General features: G+C 39.2%; 1 protein-coding gene and 1 pseudogene across 5 annotated transcripts in view; one reads left to right on the plus strand and one right to left on the minus strand.

Moving 5' to 3' along the window:
• Positions 1-4,268: 4,268 nt before the first annotated feature.
• The window catches only part of SLC25A14 (solute carrier family 25 member 14), a 40,206-nt gene continuing 22,911 nt past the window's right edge, over positions 4,269-21,563 (plus strand). The window contains exons 1-6 of one of the 5 annotated variants that reach the window (XM_005227509.3): positions 4,290-4,370; positions 4,501-4,738; positions 10,012-10,105; positions 12,053-12,200; positions 14,684-14,778; positions 16,042-16,127. In XM_005227509.3, coding sequence (XP_005227566.1) covers positions 4,673-4,738; positions 10,012-10,105; positions 12,053-12,200; positions 14,684-14,778; positions 16,042-16,127 — 489 coding nt within the window. In that variant the 5' untranslated portion in view covers positions 4,290-4,370; positions 4,501-4,672. 5 annotated transcript variants of the gene reach the window in all.
• LOC100336414 (dnaJ homolog subfamily A member 1-like) lies at positions 18,023-19,337 on the minus strand (annotated as a pseudogene).

The following is a 21,563-nucleotide window of genomic DNA, read 5'->3' on the forward strand; positions in this document are numbered from 1 at the left end:
TTTATTGTGATCCACACAGTCAAAGGCTTTGGCATAGTCAATAAAGCAGAAATAGATGTTTTTCTGGAACTCTCTTGCCTTTTCCATGATCCAGCGGATGTTGTCAATTTGATCTCTGGTTCCTCTGCCTTTTCTAAAACCAGCTTGAGCATCAGGAAGTTCACGGTTCACATATTGCTGAAGCCTGGCTTGGAGAATTTTGAGCATTACACTAGCATGTGAGATGAGTGCAATTGTGCGGTAGTTTGAGCATTCTTTGGCATTGCCTTTCTTTGGGATTGGAATGAAAACTGACCTTTTCCAGTCCTGTGGCCACTGCTGAGTTTTCCAAATTTGCTGGCATATTGAGTGCAGCACTTTCACAGCATCATCTTTCAGGATTTGGAATAGCTCAACTGGAATTCCATCACCTCCACTAGCTTTGTTCGTAGTGATGCTTTCTAAGGCCCACTTGACTTCACATTCCAGGATGTCTGGCTCTAGGCCAGTGATCACATCATCATGATTATCTGGGTCGTGAAGATCTTTTTTGTACAGTTCTTCTGTGTATTCTTGCCACCTCTTCTTAATATCTTCTGCTTCTGTTAGGTCCATACCATTTCTGTCCTTTATTGAGCCCATCTTTGCATGAAATGTTCCTTTGGTATCTCTGATTTTCTTGAAGCGATCCCTAGTCTTTCCCATTCTGTTGTTTTCCTCTATTTCTTTGCATTGATCGCTGAAGAAGCCTTTCTTATCTCTTCTTGCCATTCTTTGGAACTCTGCGTTCAGATGTTTATATCTTTCCTTTTCTCCTTTGCTTTTCGCTTCTCTTCTTTTCACAGCTATTTGTAAGGCCTCCCCAGACAGCCATTTTGATTTTTTTGCATTTCTTTTCTATGGGAATGGTCTTGATCCCTGTCTCCTGTACAGTGTCACAAACCTCATTCCATAGTTCAGCAGGCACTCTATCTATCAGATCTAGGCCCTTAAATCTATTTCTCACTTCCACTGTATAATCATAAGGGATTTGATTTAGGTCATACCTGAATGGTCTAGTGGTTTTCCCTACTTTCTTCAATTTAAGTCTGAATTTGGCAATAAGGAGTTCATGGTCTGAGCCACAGTCAGCTCCTGGTCTTGTTTTTGCTGACTGTATAGAGCTTGTCCATCTTTGGCTGCAAAGAATATAATCAATCTGATTTCGGTGTTGACCATCTGGTGATGTCCATGTATAGAGTCTTCTCTTGTGTTGTTGGTAGAGGGTGTTTGTTATGACCAGTGCATTCTCTTGGCAAAACTCTATTAGTCTTTGCCCTGCTTCATTCCGTATTCCAAGGCCAAATTTGTCTGTTACTCCAGGTGTTTCTTGACTTCATACTTTTGCATTCCGGTCCCCTATAATGAAAAGGACATCTTTTTTTGGATGTTAGTTCTAAAAGGTCTTGTAGGTCTTCATGGAACCGTTCAACTTCAGCTTCTTCAGCGTTACTGGTTGGGGCATAGACTTGGATTACTGTGATATTGAATGGTTTGCCTTGGAAATGAACAGATTATTCTGTCGTTTTTGAGATTGCATCCAAGTACTGCATTTCGGACTCTTTTGTTGACCATGATGGCCACTCCATTTCTTCTGAGGGATTCCTGCCCGCAGTAGTATATATAATGGTCATCTGAATTAAATTCACCCATTCCAGTCCATTTCAGTTCGCTGATTCCTAGAATGTCGATGTTCACTCTTGTCATCTCCTGTTTGACCACTTCCAATTTGCCTTGATTCATGGACCTGACATTATATAGTCCTTCCAATTTAGAAAGATTCTAAGCTGTAACCCCCTTAGTCTGGCTGAAAGAGAATACTTTGCTGAGATGTAAATTTAAGGGTATTCACATTTCGGAATGCATGTACAGGTTTCTCACATTATTTTTAGTAAGGAAGTTTCTGAAGGTAACAAGGCTATTACTAAAGTTGAAAGCAGTGTCGCATAGTGGTTAAGAGCTTGGGCTCTTAAGTGAGAATTGAATTTGAATACCAGCTTTGCCACTCACCATGTTACTCTCTTAACTTCTTAAGACCTCACTTTTCCTGTCTATCAAAAGGGGGAAATAATAGCCCCTATCTCATAGGGTAGTTTTGTGCACATGAAAGCTTTTGTACCACCTTGGTAAGTGTTCCATAGTGTCAGCTGATACTATGTGTGCTGCCTGAATAAATTTTTTAAGTGGGGACAAAAAAGCAAAATGTGAACTAAAATGAGAATGATCCTTTTTGAACAAAGGTATTCTGAACATTCATTCATTTAACAAATAATCATTTAGAGTCACGTGCTTTGCGCTGACTTTTACTCAACATCTAAACCATACTATTTTGCATTCCCGTGTGATTATGGATCCTTCATGCAAGAGGCTTAAAAATGTAGCCCATTGGTTAACGTAATCACCTAGGGTGATTTGAAGTTGTCCCTTCTGGTTCCTGGGCGTGGCTAGAGCCCGAAGCTGGTCACCAGGCCCTCTTATCGTTTGCTGGCTGATTGTAAGGTCCGGATTAACTCTCAGACTCCCCTGTTAGTATTTCCACTCTTCATCTTATCTAAAACTTTTTATGGTTCCCTTTTCTGCTTCTAATTTGCTCTTTCTTAACCATGCTTTGGTTCCAAATAGGAAAAGGAGTACGTCAAGGCTGTATATTGTCACCCTGCTTATTTAACCTATATGCAGAATACATCATAAGAAATGGTGGGCTGGAGGAAGCACAAGCTGGAATCAAGATTGCCAGGAGAAATATCAATCACCTCAGATATGCAGATGACACCACCCTTATGGCAGAAAGTGAAGAAGAACTAAAGAGCCTCTTGATGAAAGTGAAAGAGGAGAGTGAAAAAGTTGGCTTAAACTTCAACATTCAGAAAACTAAGATCATGGCATCTGGTCCCATCACTTCATGGCAAATAGATGGGGAAACAGTGGAAACAGTGTCAGACTTTATTTTTCTGGGCTCCAAAATCACTGCAGATGGTGACTGTAGCCATGAAATTAAAAGATGCTTGTTCCTTAGAAGGAAAGTTATGACCAACCTAGATAGCATATTCAAAAGCAGAGACGTTACTTTGTCAACAAAGGTCCGTTTAGTCAAGGCTATGGTTTTTCCAGTAGTCGTGTATAGATGTGAGAGTTGGACTGTGAAGAAAGCTGAGTACCAAATAATTGATACTTTTGAACTGTGGTGTTGGAGAAGACTCTTGAGAGTCCCTTGGACTGCAAGGAGATCCAACCAGTCCATCCTAAAGGAGATCAGTCCTGGGTCTTCATTGGAAGGACTGATGTTGAAGCTGAAACTCCAGTACTTTGGCCACCTGATGTGAAGAGCTGGCTCATTTGAAAAGGCCCTGATGCTGGGAAAGATTGAGGGCAGGAGGAGAAGGGGACGACAGAGGATGACATGGTTGGATGGCATCACCGACTCAATGGACATGGGTTGGGGTAGACTTCGGCATTTGGTGATGAACAGGGAGGCCTGGCGTGCTGTGGTTCATGGGTTCGCAAAGAGTCGGACACAACTGAGTGACTGAAGTGAACCGTGCTTTGAGGGCCTGGCGACCTCAGACCTGATGCTGAGGTTGTTTGCTTACTTGATCTTTATTTCTGTCTCGTCCGCCCCCATCTCCTCCCCCTGCCCCGTCTCCCCAGCTCAGCTGCTGCTGCTAAGTCACTTCAGTCGTGACCGACTCTGTGTGACCCCATAGACAGCAGCCCACCAGGCTCCCCCGTCCCTGGGATTCTCCAAGCAAGAACACTGGAGTGGGTTGCCATTTCCTTCCCCAGTGCATGAAAGTGAAAAGTGAAAGGGAAGTCGCTCAGTCGTGTCCGACTCTTCGCGACCCCATGGAGGGCAGCCCAGCTCAGGCACCCCTCTAAATACCGCTCATGCCTTTCCCCACTTTTAAGATCTTTGCCCCGCCTCCTCACGCTCCCTTCATTCCCGTACTCTGCGCGCAGGCGCCCCACCCCTCTTCTTTCCCTAGACCTCGCACGCGCGAGGTGGGTGGTGATACTGTAACAAGGCATCACTACGCCCACGTTAGCTGCAGAAGCTGCTACATTCTTATGCCTTAGCCTCTTCTCCCTGCACTTCCCTAAAGTCAGGTTTCCCCCTCTGGGCCTTTGCGCCAGTAGCCTGCCCTACTCCCCCGTTAAGACCCTTGTCATCTCCGCCTCTTTCTTCGCGCCTCCGTTTTTAGGCTTAGAGGGGCGGAGTTGGGATGGCTGTACCACCGTTGCCGAGGCGACAGCTTGGTTACTTCCGTTGGTATCAATGCTTCCGGGTTGGCGTTGCAGTGGCGCTTCCGACTGTGGGAGCCTCGGCTTCCCAGTCGTCCGATGAGCCCGAGCAGGTGAGGGGGAGCTCCTGCACTTCCAGGCCGGGGAGCGGGGCTGGGCCGCGCCAGGCCGCGCGGGGCCGGGCTGGCCTGGTTCCCGACCTGGGAGGGGCTTAACGGTCCTTTGATCTCTCTCTCCCCTCAGCTGAGTCCCTTCCCTGTTTTTCACTCTTCTGGCATCGGTGGTTTTACTTCTTCGATTGAACCCTGCTTCCTCGACCCCCCAGGGAGGCCGCCTCATTAAGGCGCCTCCCTTCTCTCCACGAACTCGCTCTGACAGCTGAGGAACTGGCAAGATCCTGCTACCCAGAGGGTGAATGGGTATCTTTCCCGGAATAATCCTAATTTTTCTAAGGGTGAAGTTTGCAACGGCGGCCGTGATTGTAAGCGGAGTAAGCAAACACCTCCATTGTACTAGTGTGAGGGATGCTGTTGAAAGGTGCTCCCTTTCAATTTCTACCCCCTGTCACTCCTTGAGATCAAGGCATTGAAGGCATCTATTAAAATGCAGTTCAGCTAACTGATTGGGATGTCAGCCATTATGAATATGAATTAGCTTCTCAGATAAGGTAAAAGCAGGGACATTTGTAGTTCTCTGTCAGTGTTTCCTTGTTGTTGTCTTTTTTTTTCAGACCAGGGGTGCTTCAAGTCATCATCAACTCTCCCCTCACCTTCATTCCCTACATCATCAAGTTCCTTTGTGTCTCCATTTTAGAAGTTTATCTCCAATCTTGCTGCCAACAAACATCTTGTCTGCTTTACTTCACACCATCCTAAGCTAGTTTCCTTGCCTCTCCTGTTTGTAATCCATTGCTTGCTGCAACCCTAGTAGGCTAACTAAAATGTGGTAGATTTCATCAGGTCACTAGTCTATTCAAAAATTTACAGTATCCCTTCCACCCTGCCACACTCACTTTGATTTCATGCCTTTCAACTGAATCTGTTCCTTATCATACTGTTTGTCTGATATTGTTTCAATATAAACAATATGTAAACAACATATTGTTTCAATATAAAATAATTCTCTGTTCCAGTTAGGTTGCGTTCTTTCTTCTGAGAACAAACCATACTGATGCTTGCCTCCACATCCTGTGTTTTTCCCCAAATTTGTGTCTCTACAGCCTGTTCTCCCCTTACTCTCTCCTTTACCTACACCTGTGAATATTCTACCTGCCCTCTATCAAGGCCCACTTTAAGTTCTCTCATCTCCATAAGCTTTTTCGAATTATTTAAGCTCATGTGGGTTGGTTCCTTTTCCATGCTTGTCCTGCTCTTATAGTTTGTGCTATATAGTTTAGCACTTATTTTTTTTCTCTGATGAACTACTTTGATTTCTTCCACCGGATTATAAGCTCTTGAAAGGCAAGTACTGTATTTCATACAACTTTTATCCCCACACCCATCTCCTTAATTATCCAGGAAACATAAATATTGTTATGGTGTTAGAACATGTTATGTGGTTTTCTTTTAAACATGGCATTTGTACCTGTAGCACATTGGGCATTTAGTATGCCTTCAATAACCATTTGCTTGAGTCTCTATTTTATCTTCTGAATCTGAGAATATCTAATGCCTACTCTTTCTTAAAGGGGAAACCAAGAAAAGCGCCTGGATTTTTCTGACCAGAGCTTTGCAGTAGTATGACAGGATTATGTAACTTGTGTTCTAGGACATTCTTCTCACTCTTTAGGCTATCAAATTTTCCTTAGTCAGATTTCAGAATATATGTCTGCATTTTGAAGGCATTTTTCATTGGCTTCTTTACACAATGAAAATACTTAAGGTACTGTATTTCTATTTTAACTCAGATGTGGCTTCTTTTACACATATCTGGGGATAGACCCCACAAATCAAAATCCTTTGGGGAGTATTTTACACAAATAATTTTCTGCAACAAAACCTAGGGAGAGAGTCTCTGAGGATCAGCAAAGTGTCATGTACAGAGTGTGTAGTATTGGTCGGGTCCAGCAAGTTATCTTTCTGATTTCCCCTGTAACCTTTTACATACAGGCTGTATATGTTTATAAAGGACATCACGGTGGAACCAACCAAGTATTTAATGGATGTGTACCCAATTCTGTGTAAGCTATTTTAGGGGTTATAAAAAGTACCGTGAGACCAGGTGCCAGCCTTCAGGGATCTTACCTAGTTAAGAGAGAAAATAACACGGGGCAACCAGAATATAAAACCTCATCCTAGTCATTATTTGTATGCCTGAGATTTAAGATATAGAGGAGATAAATGAAGGCTCAAAAGAGCATTACACAGCTGTGGAATAGGTATGACATAACATGCATGTATGTATACAGCCTTATGTAAAAGACTTGGAGATTATAGCTGACATTTTAATGATTCAGTAGTGTGATATGACTCCCATAAAAGCGACTGCAATTTTCAGCTATAGTAATTGAAGTGTAATATGGAGAACAACAAAAATTATTGGTAGATATTTAGCCTAAAAAATAAGTTGTAGGAGAAAATGGTAGCTGTCTTTAACTGTTTGAAGGAGTCCCCTAGGAGAAAAGAATAAATTGTTCATACTGCATCCAAAATATGAGTGAAAACTAGAGGAAGACAGACTTTTGGCTCAGTATGAGGAGGGAATGTTTAAAATCAGACTTAAAGATGATACAGGATTTCTTCGTAACAAGATTCTTTCCCTGCATTGGAGGGAAAGAAAGTTTACTATCAGATGGGAGTGGGAAGATGGCAGTGGTCCCAGACTTTCAGTCTTCATGGACCAGTAAAATTGAAATGAAGGTGTGGGGAGGCGGCACAAATTAGGGTAGCCAGTCTTATTTTGCCAAATAAGAACACTAAACAAAATCAACTACCAGCTACTACATTTCATGTAAGAAAGGTGATTTTTGAAAAATGCTCCAGGAGTAGGAAGAACATGATCTTCTAATAGTCCTTTAAATGAGATACATTTAGCTGAAAAAAGGCACTTGGTGCCCTTATTTTCTTTATTTCAATTCAGAATTGTGAAAATTTCATTAAAGAACTACTGGGCTAACTGACCAGAGATTGTGACTGGCCTTTCTGCTCCCTGCTGTGGCTTTGCCCCCTGCCTTTAACTGCATTAGTATTATTCTCTGAACCCTGAGTACATCTTTATTAGAAGGCAGGTAGCAGGTAGTCAAGTCAGGCTTCTTCTATAATGAAGAGTTGAAAGAAGTGATAAAGAGAGAGCTTTCGAGAGAAGCATAGCTGCCTTTTGAAATGTTTGACTGTTTTGGGAAATCTCTAAATTAGTGACTGGAAAGGGGATTCCCCCTCCCCTAAACTTAGAAAAGGGATGTGCTAGTTCCTTGCTTTTCCATGTCTACCCTTTCATTGTGTGTGTCATGTGTTGCTATTATTTGTAGTTTTAAAATATGGGCATAACTGAAAATGTTGATAAGGTAGTATTTAGTACTCAAGACTCTTCTTTCAAGCTGCAGCTGATATTTAAAGTACTTATTCCTACTTTGCTTTTTCGAATTCTTTGAAACAGTTTTCCTCCAAAAGAGCTATGTATTGCCCACTCTGTATGTCAGATGGACTGGCTGATCATATTATGCATGAAAGGAAGTTTCCATAATTATTTTTGTGGCCTCTTAAACATTTGTCTGCATGTTAGCTATCCTTTCTGGAAAGTTGTTTTTCTGTGCTTAGTTGCAGAGGATTCCTTATGCGGAAATAAAGCAAAACCTTGTCTCCTCTTAAAAAAAAGCGAAAAAGTGAAAAGCGAAGTCGCTTAGTCGTGTACGACTTTTTGCGACCCCATGGACTGTAGCCTGCCACGCTCCTCTGTCCATGGGATTTTCCAGGCAAGAGTACTGGAGTGGGTTGCCATTTCCTTCTCTTAAAAGAGACTGTCAATTCAGTGCTAATCCCAGATTGGGCAGTAGGGGAGGTGGGCAGTAAGTATTATCTGTTAAAATATATATATTTGAGTACTTAACTATTCAAAAAATGTAATACTGGTAACTAATAGTTGTTGAATTAGGTGCCAGGTACTTTTCTAAGAGTTTTATGTGTTTTATTTAATTTTCACAACAATCCTATGATATAGTACTTATTATTATCCCCATTTTACAATTCAGCAAACTCAGGCACACGTGGTTAAATAACTTGCCTGAGGTCACAGAATGAATAAGTGGTGGTGCGAGTATTTAAACCTAGGCAAGTCTAACTTCGAATCCTCATCCCTGGCCAAAGACCAGTTGAAGTTGCTTTTGAAATTCAATAGTAGGCAGACCTTGAAGATCTGAAAAAAGGAATATTTAAGAGAAATCTGAGAAGCCGTCCTAAGAAAATAGCTTCCAGCTGGACCAGAATTGAGTAGGCAAGGCCTAGAGCAGTAGGTCTTAAAGCTTGAAAGTATCAGCATTGTTTGTAAATTTTCACATTCTCAGGCCAGACCCAGACCACCGATCAAAAACTTGCAGAAGTAAATCCCAGCAATCTGTGTTTTAATCTGCCTTCTGGGTGATTCTGGTGCCCATTAAAATTTGAGAATCACTCATGGAGAAGGCAGAGCTGTGCGGAAAATAAAACTCCAGAGAGAAATAGCTGGGAGTGGCAGGAAAAGAAAATAGGCTGAAAAGATTGAGGGTGACAGGTCTAATGGGGGCAGGAGGGGAGGGAGGTAAGGAGGACTGGGAGTAGAATACTTTGTTAAAGAACTCAAACATCAAAGAAAAACACTATTTGTATTTATGTGCTTTAAAAGGCGGAGAATGCAATGGCACCCCACTCCAGTACTCCTGCCTGGAAAATCCCATGGACAGAGGAGCCTGGTAGGCTGCAATCCATGGGGTCGCTGAGGGTCGGACATGACTGAGCGACTTCACTTTCACTTTTCACTTTCATGCATTGGAGAAGGAAATGGCAACCCACTCCAGTGTTCTTGCCTGGAGAACCTCAGGGACGGGGGAGCCTGGTGGGCTGCCGTCTGTGGGGTCACACAGAGTTGGACACGACTGAAGTGACTTAGCAGCTTAGCAGCAGCAGCTTTAAAAGGACAGGGACAAGGAGATTCACTAGATGGATATATGTTAAATGTCAGAGAGAAGAGGGACATCATCCATGTTGCTGTCATTCCTCAGAGAAACAAAGGAAGGTGAAAAGGTGCTTAACTTGGCCTGGGCCTAGTTGGAGGAGGTTTTGTGTAGCTGGAAAGTAGCTAGATGAAATAAAGTTTAGTGGAGAGATGAGAGGGCTAAGAATATGAAAGGGTAGTGATGCCAGTCTGTGCTTTGCACCTGAATCAAGCTAACAATACCATGAACTGCTTTTATGAGATGCCTCAGCCTATGTAATTTAAACTCCAGATTCCTTCACTTGTAATTGTCTAGTTGAATGTCTAAGTTGGGTGTGCTAGATGGACTGAAACCTCTTCTTTGGGTGGGATGGGGATAAAACACTAAAGAAACTAAAGAACGTGAAGTGCACAGGTTGACATTTGAGTGAATTGCACACTTACCCCTACAGAAAGGCAGTAAAGAACACATTCATGGTCATCTATCACATAAAACAGGAGCCTTCATTTTGTGTCATTCCACTTGTTAGGGTTTTTCTCTATGTCTGTTTTGTTTGCTCTAAGTTGTGATCATACACTGACAGGTGCTCCTCACTCTTGTGCCTTGTTCTGATTTGTGTTTATTTTTAGCACCAGAAAAGTGCCACTGTAAGCCATGAGATGTCTGGTCTGAATTGGAAACCCTTTGTATATGGCGGCCTTGCCTCTATTGTTGCTGAGTTTGGTAAGAATGTAGAAACCGACATATCTGCTCCTTTAGGGTATAGATATGGGTAATGTTATTTTTGGTAAAAAGTGGAGAAAAAGAAGCTTGCCTATTTGTTTTAAAAACTTGTCTCATACATCAACATGGATCATCCAGAAACCAACACGACACTGTAATTATCCTTCAATTAAAAATAAGAAAAAAACTTGTCTCAATTCTATCAAGTAATATTTTCTGGGAAAGTACTACTACTGCAAGTGACGTTAAGAAAAGTCAAACTTAGGATGCTGTTTTGGTGGTTTAATGATTTAATTTGCTAGGCTTAAGAAGTGTGCATGAAAATATAGAGGAGTTCGGTAAGATAGCGGTTTCTGCTATATTCTTATACTAATGACCTTTCCTGTGTGCTAAGTTGTTCATAAATTTCTTAGTAAGTATTCAAACTCCTTGTTGTCAAACCTCTTTCCCATTTTGGAAGAAAATTGACCAACAAGATCAAACTAGATTCTTCTCTTTTTTATTTTAATTTTGAAGTACTTTTAGATTGTTTTTCATTTTCCAGATCCTCTTTCCTAAATTGTTTGTTGAGTGACCCTACTAGCTTTTCTTGACTTTCTTGTCATGAACTCTGGTGTTATGATATCAGGGTCATCAGTGACCAGAGTTGCATAATCACTTAATCACTGTGTTAGTTTTAGACCTTGAAATAGTCCTTGAAACATTTTGCCAATATAATGACTACTTTGTCTGTGTTGATATAATAAGAGAAAGAAGTTTGGTTAAAGAAATTTTCCTGCTAAACACTGTGCTGGTTAGTCCTGAATTACCCAAGGAACCAGATGAGTAGGCTATTTAGTCCCATTTAGGACTTTACCCGGAGAAGGTAATGGCACCCTACTCCAGTACTCTTGCCTGGAAAATCCCATGGATGGAGGAGCCTGGTGGGCTGCAGTCCATGGGGTCGCTGAGGGTCGGACACGACTGAGCGACTTCCCTTTCACTTTTCACTTTCATGCATTGGAGAAGGAAATGGCAACCCACTCCAGTGTTCTTGCCTGGAGAATCCCAGGGATGGGGGAGCCTGATGGGCTGCTGTCTATGGGGTTGCACAGAGTCGGACACAACTGAAGTGACTTAGCAGCAGCAGCAGCAGGACTTTACCATTATCTTTCATAATGCTAGAAAACTGTTTCTTATAAACAGATAAAAGAAAAACCCACAAAGCTTTGTAACAGTATTTAAGAGTATGTGGAGCAGCAATCCCATGCTTTCCTATCTTCTTTGCAAAAATTTGCGGAGATTTTATGAGGGGGAAGTAGGGAGACGAGGTGGGAGGTGGGGCAGAAGGAAGAGACAGATAATTGCCAGATTGTATGTTAAGATGAAATTAAAACAACATGTAAGTTATTTTGCATTTATAGTGTGTTAGGTCTATGCTAAAGCACTTTATTATATCACAGTTTCAGTTATACTGTGGGTCAAATCCTGCTGCCTAGATATAGTACAGGAGAAGGCAATGGCAACCCACTCCAGTACTCTTGCCTGGAAAATCCCATGGGCAGAGGAGCCTGGCGGGCTGCAGTCCATGGGGTAGCGAAGAGTCGGACATGACTGATCGACTTCACTTTCACTTTTCACTTTCATGGATTGGAGAAGGAAATGGCAACCCACTCCAGTGTTCTTGCCTGGAGAATCCCAGGGACGGGGGAGCCTGGTGGGCCGCCCTCTATGGGGTTGCACAGAGTCGGACACGACTGAAGTGACTTAGCAGTAGCAGCAGCAGATATAGTACATTTCACTTTATCATATACAGCCCTTGTCCTCTAATAGTAATATTTTAGTGAAGATCTAGCTGTTATAAAAAGGACTTTGCCTTATGTTTTAAAAATTACCATTGGCCCGAATCATCCAAAATTTAACTATGACTCTCTGGAAAAACTTATAAATGAGTGTGTTACTTCATAGGAACTTTCCCCGTGGACCTGACCAAAACACGACTTCAAGTTCAAGGCCAAAGTATTGATGTCCGCTTCAAAGAGATAAAATACCGAGGAATGTTTCATGCCTTGTTCCGAATCTATAAAGAAGAAGGTGTATTGGCTCTGTATTCAGGGTGAGAATGGATTCTTTTCTTACATCATGAATAGAAATAATTTTTTTGAGAAGCCATGTAGTTCAGCATTTGATAGTTTGTGCCCTTTATATTCACCATTTCAACTTGTAATTCAATATTTTTTTAACTTTTTGTTTTATATTGGAGTGTTGTGATAGTTTTAGGTGAACACTGAAGGGGCTCAGCCATACATAAACATGTATCCATGTGTCCCCAAACTCCCGTCACATCCATGCTGTCACAAAATGTAATTCAATATTGATGTGCCAATTTATATTTCACTTGCTTGTAAATCTTGAGCTTTGGATTTTGTGTTCATTTGGCTATAAGTGATACTTTTTAAAAACAGATATCTCAGTGTAGGCTTTCTCCTTTTTTCCTGAGAGTCATCCATAGCCACCATGACTAGCAGAGCACCAATTGACAGTATATATTTCTGTGATACTCTTCCTGAGTTGCCAAATCCTGACTTACATTTTTTTTCCTCTTTAAAGAAATACTATTCTGACAGTTTAAACATAACACGAAGAATAAGAGAGAGGGAGACCCATCATTTTTTGGGGGGGGAATCATCTTTTGATTATTCATAAATTGGTGGCTTATTGTCCACTGTGTTGTTTAATCTGCTGCCAATTTACTAGTTCACTTCTGCATCTAGGGTCCTAGTTCATTGCTCTGGGAATGGATATCAATTTTATTATTAACTTATGTTGGACTTAATTTCAAAGATAATTTACTTGGGGAAAAATGAAGAATTACATCCTGAAGCAAATGAGTCATGGATCATGTGTTTCACCTTGTTCTTTCATTGGCACAGATAATCACAAGATACTTTTTTCAGATAGCAAGCAATAAAGTCAGAAATATGCATGTTTTGTCATCATTTTAAAATCTTAACTGTTTGAACTGCTGCTGTCTTTCTATTTATAACTGCTGAAGTTTAATTCTGCAATATGGAAGAATCTCAAAGGAGGTATGAGTGAGAATGTCTCCAGTTAATAAGCAGAACTTAAATAGAATGAAATCTTGGCTCTGGTGTCTCCTGGATAAGATTAAAGTTGTATCTGCAACTGCTAGGAATTAAGGTGGATTTAAAAAAAAAAAAGCTATGAAGCAGTTAATAGTGTATACTTCTTCTGCATTACTGGATTCAATTTGCTAATATTTTGTTAAAGATTTTTGTATCCAAGTTCATGATAGATATTGGGTTGTAGTTTTCCTTTTCTGTACTGTTTTTTTCTGGTTTTGTTATCAGGGTAATACTAGCTACATAAAATAAGTTGAGAAGTGTTCCCTCTTCTGTTTTCTGGAAGAGATTGTGTAAGATTGATGTTAATTTATTAAATGTTTGGTTGAATTCCCTAGTGAAATTATCTGGGCCTAGAGATTTCCTTTTTGGAAACTTTTAAATTATAAATAAAAATGTTTTAGATGTTATGAGAGTATTTGGATTATCTATTTCATATTGATTGAATTTTGGTAGTTTGTGGTTCTCAAAGAATTAATCCATTTCTTCTAAGTTGTTGAATTTATAGCATAAGGTTGTTTATTGTTGTTGTTGAGTCGCTAAATCATGTCCAACTCTTTTGAAACCCCATGGACAATAGCCCTCTAGGCTCCTCTGTCCATGGGATTATCCAGGCAAGAATATTGGCCATTCCCTTCTCCCAAGGGACCTTCCCAACCCAGGGATCAAACCCGAGTCTCCTGCATTGCAGTGGATTCTTTACCACTGGGCCACCATTCTTCTAATGACTGCAGGGTTGTAGTGCTCTTCCCCATGTCATTCCTCATACTGGTGACTTACTGTTTTTCTCCTATTACTACCATAACCCTTAATAGAGGTTTATTAATTTTGTTGACTTTTTTCTGAATAACTTTCTGTTTCATTGATTTTTCTCTATTTTCCTGTTTTCAATTTTATTAATTTATGCCATTTATTATTTACTTCCTTCTGCTTGCTGTTCACTTTGCTCTTTTTTTTTTCTTGTTTTGTGAGGGTAGGAACTTAGCTTATTGATTTTGAGACTCTCCCTCTTTTCTAATGTAAGCATTTTGTGCTATAAATTTCTCTCTCAGCACTGCTTTGACTGCATCCCACATATTTTAAAAGGTTGAAATTTGATTTTCATTCAATTTTATGTGTTTAAAAAACACACCAATGTCACCCAAGGATTGTTTAGAAGTACCATTTAATTTCCAAGTGTTTGTGGGTTTTCCTTACCCTACTGATTTCCAGTTTAATTCCATTATGGTGAGAGAACATACTGTATATAATATCAATTATTTTAAATTTTTTGAGGTTTGTTTTATGACCCAAATATGCTCTCTTGGTGCATGTTCCATGGATACTTGAAAACAATGCATATTTTGCTGTTTTTATGGAACAAGGCGGGTGATGGAAGTGAATAGGCAGTCTAGATATGTATAATCTGCAAGTATACAATAAGGATAACTTTTTTTTCTTTCTTTCTCTTTGGCAGAATTGCTCCTGCTTTACTAAGACAGGCATCATATGGCACCATTAAAATTGGCATTTACCAGAGCTTGAAGAGATTATTTGTAGAACGTTTAGAAGGTCAGTGTAGACTCCTCATTCTCTTTCGAGATAACACTCAAAGGGATTGTTAAAATTATGCTTAGTGAGAAGTGTTAATCATGGGGTGTCTGAGAATGGATAACAGTCATTGCAAGGTCAAAGTAAGCTTGTACTGATTTGAGATTAATCCCACTATAGGTTTGAGGGATCTGCTCTTCAAGTTTGTCCCTTTTCCTGTCAAACAAAAAAAGGCTTCTGGTCATCACAGAGGGAACATGGAACAAACTTGTTGAGAAAATTAATGCTGTCCTCATCTATAAGAGAACTTCAACTATAAGGAATCCTCTAGCTGTGGGTTTTGATAAGCTTTGGTTAGATAGAGTGGTTTTATATATACATAAAATATGGTCATCTTAACCCACATTCAGCATTACCATTGTCTATTTGCTGCTATAGCTTTTTCAGCTAAATACTGTACTAAAATGATTATTTTACTACAGGCCTGAGGCTGTTGCATAGTTGGGGACAGCTGGAGAGCTTTTCGGTTAGTAATGTCCTTTGAATTGCTTTATTTTCTAAATCAGCTTTTTCTGAAGCCTCTTCTTTGAGGATCCTGAAGTATTCTAGTCCTGAAATAATTTCCTCTCACATTTTCTTCACTGGGGTTTACCTAGTTTCTCTTCGTATGTTCTTCATGGTGAGGAGGCATGATGAAGATTGAATTTTAGAGTAATATGCTCTGTGGTTTCTTTGTTCTTTTTTCTAGCTGAGAGAATTTAGTTCCAAATGACTAGTTTTTCACATTTAACTACAGAAATCTTCTGTAAATAAATAGATGCTAGTAGCTATCAAGGCCAATTAAAATTAGTATTTAGGAATTTTTTTTTCTATTAGACATAAGATTTTATTTTTTAATACTTGGTTCTGAGTCTTTAGAGTTGATAATTCTCTAGAAAGAGACTTAAAATTTTTTCTTTAGATGTTTGAAGTGATTAAAGTGCTATTTGCACTTTCTGAATTTATATGGAATATTGGCAGTTATATAGAATAATAGGATATATTCCAGTGTATTTTACAAATATTTTAAAATAATCTATGTTTTACAAATTTTTTGTTTCAGTACTCATTTGGAACCTAGAAATATTTGAGTTTCTTTATTTTCATAAGCTTTGTAGTTCATTTCTACAGTCCTTTTTCTGACCATGCTTCCCTTCCTCTGATAGCTCAGTACTCTCTTTTCGGAAACTCTCTTCTCAGTGCCTCTTATAAGCAGACCTTTCTTTTCCTTGTTCCTTTTTACAGATGAAACTCTTTTAATTAATATGATATGTGGAGTAGTGTCAGGAGTGATATCTTCTGCTATAGCCAATCCCACCGATGTGCTGAAGGTAAGAAAAGTCTGCTTGCATTGGGTGTATTCAGTGTGAAGGATAAAGAGCATGAGCTTTGTATCAGATTTGGTCACAAATCCCTACTGTGTCACTTGCCAGCTGTAAAACCTTGGGCAGATCACTTAACTGCTTTAAGCCTCAGTTTTCTCATTTGTAAAATGAAGATAATTCAGTATATAATACATAAAGTTGTTAAGAATTAAAGATAATATAGGTAAACTATCATTACACATGGTAGGTAGTAGATGTTCAATAAATAGTAGTCAGTTTATTATGATATGCTTTAATCCATTGGTCTTCAGACTATAGAGTAAGCAAACCTTTAAATGTTCTTTCCAAGAGCTATGCAATTTTAAGGGAATCAATTTCCAGATCGCTTATTTTCTTTATACCCTTCTCAAAAACTAATCTAAAAATGAACTTATGTTTATAACAACCCTTTCCCCACTTTAAAAGAGAAAGGCATATTATATTCCCCCACCCATCCCAAATCTTAGTATGGTATATCGACCTGTAGTGTAAGCTGGAATATCAAACAAAGGGATACACTGAAATACAGTTTTAGAGAAACCTCCTTTAATGACTAATTGAGGTGTCTTAAATCGATAATGTCGATGTCTTTTCCTGTCCTATCCATAATTCTATTAAGGATGAGATTTGGCTTTAAAATTATATATTTTGGCTTATGTTGAAATATTCTGAATTCAGGACCAGAACATTATAGGTTAGTGGTACTGAGTTTTTTACAATATAATTGGATTTCTTTCAGTATTTATCAGAACATAGAATGAAACATTTATTTAATTATATCAGTAGTATTAATGTATATTTTATTTAATCTAATAATATAATTTGATCTAATAGTATCAATCTATATCTTTTTTTTTTCATGCTTTGTAATCAGTATATTAAAGAGACATTCATACATTTCAAGAATTGCTTAAATTCTGATACCAGATTTAAGCTTGTGAACATATGACTTTAAACATACAATTAAAGCTATTCATCATAATCTGCTATACTACCAACATTAAATTACAGTTACTCTGGAGCATAAGTTAAATGGTTTAAAGTAAGCCTATAACATACCTACAAAAACACCTTCCTATCTCATACATGCAAATTACTTCTCCATGTAAAGGTCTCATCACTCTAACCTCTAAGTTTCCCTGCTCCAGAAGTCACTACTCTAAGGCTTACTGTGGTCCAAAGGTGGGGGGGCGGGGGGCAAAAAAAGTAACCAGGACCAATAGCTATATTAATAAAAGATGGCACAGCAAAAGAAGGGAATGCAATTCTACAAGTGCAAGCCCTCAATAAGCAGCATATTATGATAAACCCCTTCTTTACAAAGGTATCATTTCTATCACTGATACCACAGGCTAAATTAAATTATACAGCATGCCATCTTCAAGTACAGTTGAGGCAATAGAATAAATGCAGAAGCATCACAATGAATCCCACTTACTACATACAGACCAACACTTCTCTACATTAATTTCTTTGTCTGACTGCCAGTTAAACACAGTTTTAATTTCATAGCTTAACAATTAAGGGTCATACACTGAAGTCAACACATATACCTGGCATTTCAATCTAAGCTATTCCATGTACATAGCTGAAATCAATTACAAAGTATGGCCTAACAAATGCTAGGGGAAATTTTTTAAAGTCATTTTTACAAGTACTAAACTTATCTTGCACACTGAAGTCATCATACATACAGGGCAAACTCAGAGCTTTTATATTTGAGTTTATTCTTCATTTAACTTTTAAACACTACTATAGTTGAATATTAAAACAAAAGCAAGTAGTGAGCATATGATTATAGTCCTTCACTCAATCACTACTGCAAATAAAACACCAGCAGTGAGTGTTATTCACAGGCCCTACTAAGAGGTCTAACACTGAACACCACCCCGAGGATGATGTTCATCATCCTCGTATGCTTCTCCATTGTAATGGCACCGTCTTTCCTGATTTGGATCAAAGTCCACTAATTCTACCTGGTCCATTTCATCAGTCTCTTCTACTTCCTTCCTCTCAGGCAGAAGTTTTTCCAGCAAAGAGAGTTTATCAGGAGAGAGAAAGCCATTCTCAGGAAAGTTTACCTTAAATTCAATGATTAGGCGACCCTTTTCGTATGGCCTACGATAAATTGGCATGCCTTCATTTAGCACACACTTGATATCTCCATGCTTGACAATTTGACCTGGATGAGAAGTGATGACTATGGTTCGGTTGTCAAGAGTAGATATTGGCTTTTGGAAGCCACACAACGCCTCAACCAGCTGTATGTCCATACACATGAAAAGGTCTTCTCCTCGTCGAGTAAAAACAGCATGGTCCTTCTGATCTAAAACAATGATAATATCTCCTGGCTCCAGTCCTGGTTCTTGGTCTCCTTCACCATGGAATGTTATCTTCTGGCCATCTTTCATGCCTTTGTCAATATGAACTTCTAGAATTTTCTTTTCTCGAACTATCTTCCTTCCATTGCAGCTTTTACATCTATCTTTAGGACTGATCCGCTCCCCATGGCCCTGGCACTCCATGCAGACAGACTGAATTTGCTGAACCATTCCAGGTCCTATCTGATGAATTCTTATTTGCATTCCAGTACCTCAGCAATTGGGACAGCATTCTACCGCTCCTTTTTTACCACCTCGGCCTTCACATTTGTCACAAATCACATTCTTTTGCAGAGCTAGTTTTCTTGTTGCACCATTATATAAATCTCCTAAAGTTACTGTAAGTTGATGGACAACGTTTTTACCTCTCCTCTCTCTCTGCATCCTGCCTCCTTCTCCGAAAAACATATCAAAGATGTCCATGGGGGAGCCAAAACCACCACCTGCTCCACCTTCTTTAATTGCCTGTTCTCCTCCTTTGTCATATAACTCCCTTTTCTTTGCATCTGAGAGCACTTCGTAAGCTTGAGAAATCTGTTTAAACTTCTCGCCTTCATTTGGATTCTTATCAGGGTGGTACTTCAAGGCCAGTTTCCTGTAAGCCTTTTTCAATTCTTCTTGGGTGGCATTGGGTTTGACCCCCAAAACATCATAGTAAGTGGTTTCTTTCACCATTTTCTACAGCCGGTGAGCGGGCCGATGCTGGTGTGGGGGAGCGGGAAGGAGCGCGTTGCTGTGCGCAGCTCGGGCAGCCGCCGCTCCTCCGCCTTTCACCGAGCGTTCTGGAAAGTTCCCAATCTATATCTTATATTTGAGATAGAGTGGTAAACATTTCCAATTTATTAACTCATTTAAACTTATGATAATTAAAATTACTAAATATATGATTAAAATGTATAAGATCCCAAGTTTTAAAAAATTATTTTAGGGGAAATGTGAAGGAAAAAAAATAGGAGAACATATACTTTATTTATTTGAAACCACAGGTGGCTAGGTTAAGTGGAAAGGGCATCTGTTGTGATTCAGAGAGCTTTGAGAACTGAGAGAGTGACTTGAAAAACACATGAAAGAAACCAGTGGTGGTTGATGAAGAAACTATGAAAATGATATTTCTGGATTAAATTGAGAAAATTTTACCTACAGAATTTTTATATCACTTTAGAGTATACAGACCAAGTATTTTTAAAGATGACTGACTGTATCCTAAAACTCTAAAATATTTGCCATGTAATTACACTCGTTAGAATGTGCTTTTCAGATTCACTTCAGTTTCCTGTCCCTCTGACCTGTCTGGTACAGTTGCAACCACTGACCAATGCTACAGTCTACCTTTTCCTTTCTTGTACTTAGGTAGGGCGGAGTGGTGAGTGGTCCTGGGGAGTGGGGGACCAGGGTAGTCACAATCTTATTAGGAGTTATAATCACTGTTGATCTGTTTAATCCTTTCACTTATCCTTAAAGGGTTCTCTCTCTGAACTACAGGCTGCTTTCTTGCCTGTGTGCATGTAGTTCTCTTTTTGCCTGCAATGATTTCCCCCCCTTTCCGCAGGAATTTGTCCTTCAAGACAGCTCAGAAACAGGGTCAGGACTAGGACAATACAAGTGAGATACTCCGCTTGGGTGCAAAATGTAAGGATGTGCCAAAGAAAACCTCAATAATCAAGAGGAAATAACATTTTATGCAATCTTTTTTAAAAATTCAAATGAGTGCAAAAAATTTATGGTGAAACAAAATAGCCATATTTTGTACAATCCATCTCACTTACGTTAATCCTGCCCTGTTGGATCCTGTCTTTAGTTACAGTTTTGATGATTGGTTCATTGTAGGTTTTTGTGCATTCATTTTTATTTTTAAAAATATTGCATTGAAATACCATTTATCTGAGTTACTGAGGTTTTTTTACACCCCCCTGCTACATTCTGTGGCTGAGGAAAGTGCCACACTTACCTCGATGTCATCCCAACCCTGCTCAGGAATTACCTCCATAAAGAAGTCCTCTACTTACCATAGGATATTTATGGTTTCAGTTTGTCTTTGTGATAGTTTCTATTTCATTTTAATATGGTTTCGGTTTTATTTCTACACTCTTAGTAGTAGCAGTTGACTTTCCACATAAAAACATATTGCTGTACTGTGACTTACCAAGAACATTTATTAAAACCTAGAGTTGTGCTTCATGAAAGTCAGGCCTGCATTTGGTTCACTCGAATTTAGTGACTGACTACTATGATCTGCGTGTGTGCTCTCAGTGGTGAATTGTACCAGATCTTTCACATGGCCTGGCAATGCTATCTCCCCTTTCTTGTGCCTCTCAGAGGCTACATTGCAGAATACAGTGTCATGCTTTTTACAAGTAAAACTCAATGTGAGGTCTTGTGAGCATTAGATTATATTTTAAAACATTTCCTGCCTGCTTTTTACACCTCAATAAACAATGCATGTTCAGTGTAGCAACAAGTGGAAGGAAGGAAAAACACAAAAGAGAGAAATGCCCATTTGTGGCTTCATCACTTAAACTTAAGCTACCATCAACATTTGGTTTTGCATATGGTTATTTTTAAGTTTACATATTTTTGATAAAAATGATATGCCATACATACTGCTTTGCAACCTGCTTTTTCTATCTAGCAGTTAATTGTTGACATTTTCAAATATCCACAAATATTATTCTACAATCAAATTTTATGGCTGCATACTATTCCATTAAATGGATGTTTCATACTTTATGCAACTAATCCTTTGTTATTTTTGAACATGTAGGTTGTTTCTAGTTTTTCACTAAACTAACCATAGTTTAAATGGATTCTTTTCTACCCTCTCTGAGTACATGTTCTTTTTTTTCCCCCAATTTTCTTCCAACTTCAGAAATGATGGACTTAGTATGAAGAATGTGAGGCTGATGAAAATCATCTTTATAAAATATACTTTGACACAAATAATGCTTTATATACATAGCTTAAGTCATTAATTTCATCATCTGATTTTTTTTTTGATAATTCCCAAATACTGTTTTCTTTATTT

Source organism: Bos taurus, chromosome X, assembly GCF_002263795.3.
Source record: "Bos taurus isolate L1 Dominette 01449 registration number 42190680 breed Hereford chromosome X, ARS-UCD2.0, whole genome shotgun sequence".
In the NCBI taxonomy this organism is placed as follows: domain Eukaryota; kingdom Metazoa; phylum Chordata; class Mammalia; order Artiodactyla; family Bovidae; genus Bos; species Bos taurus.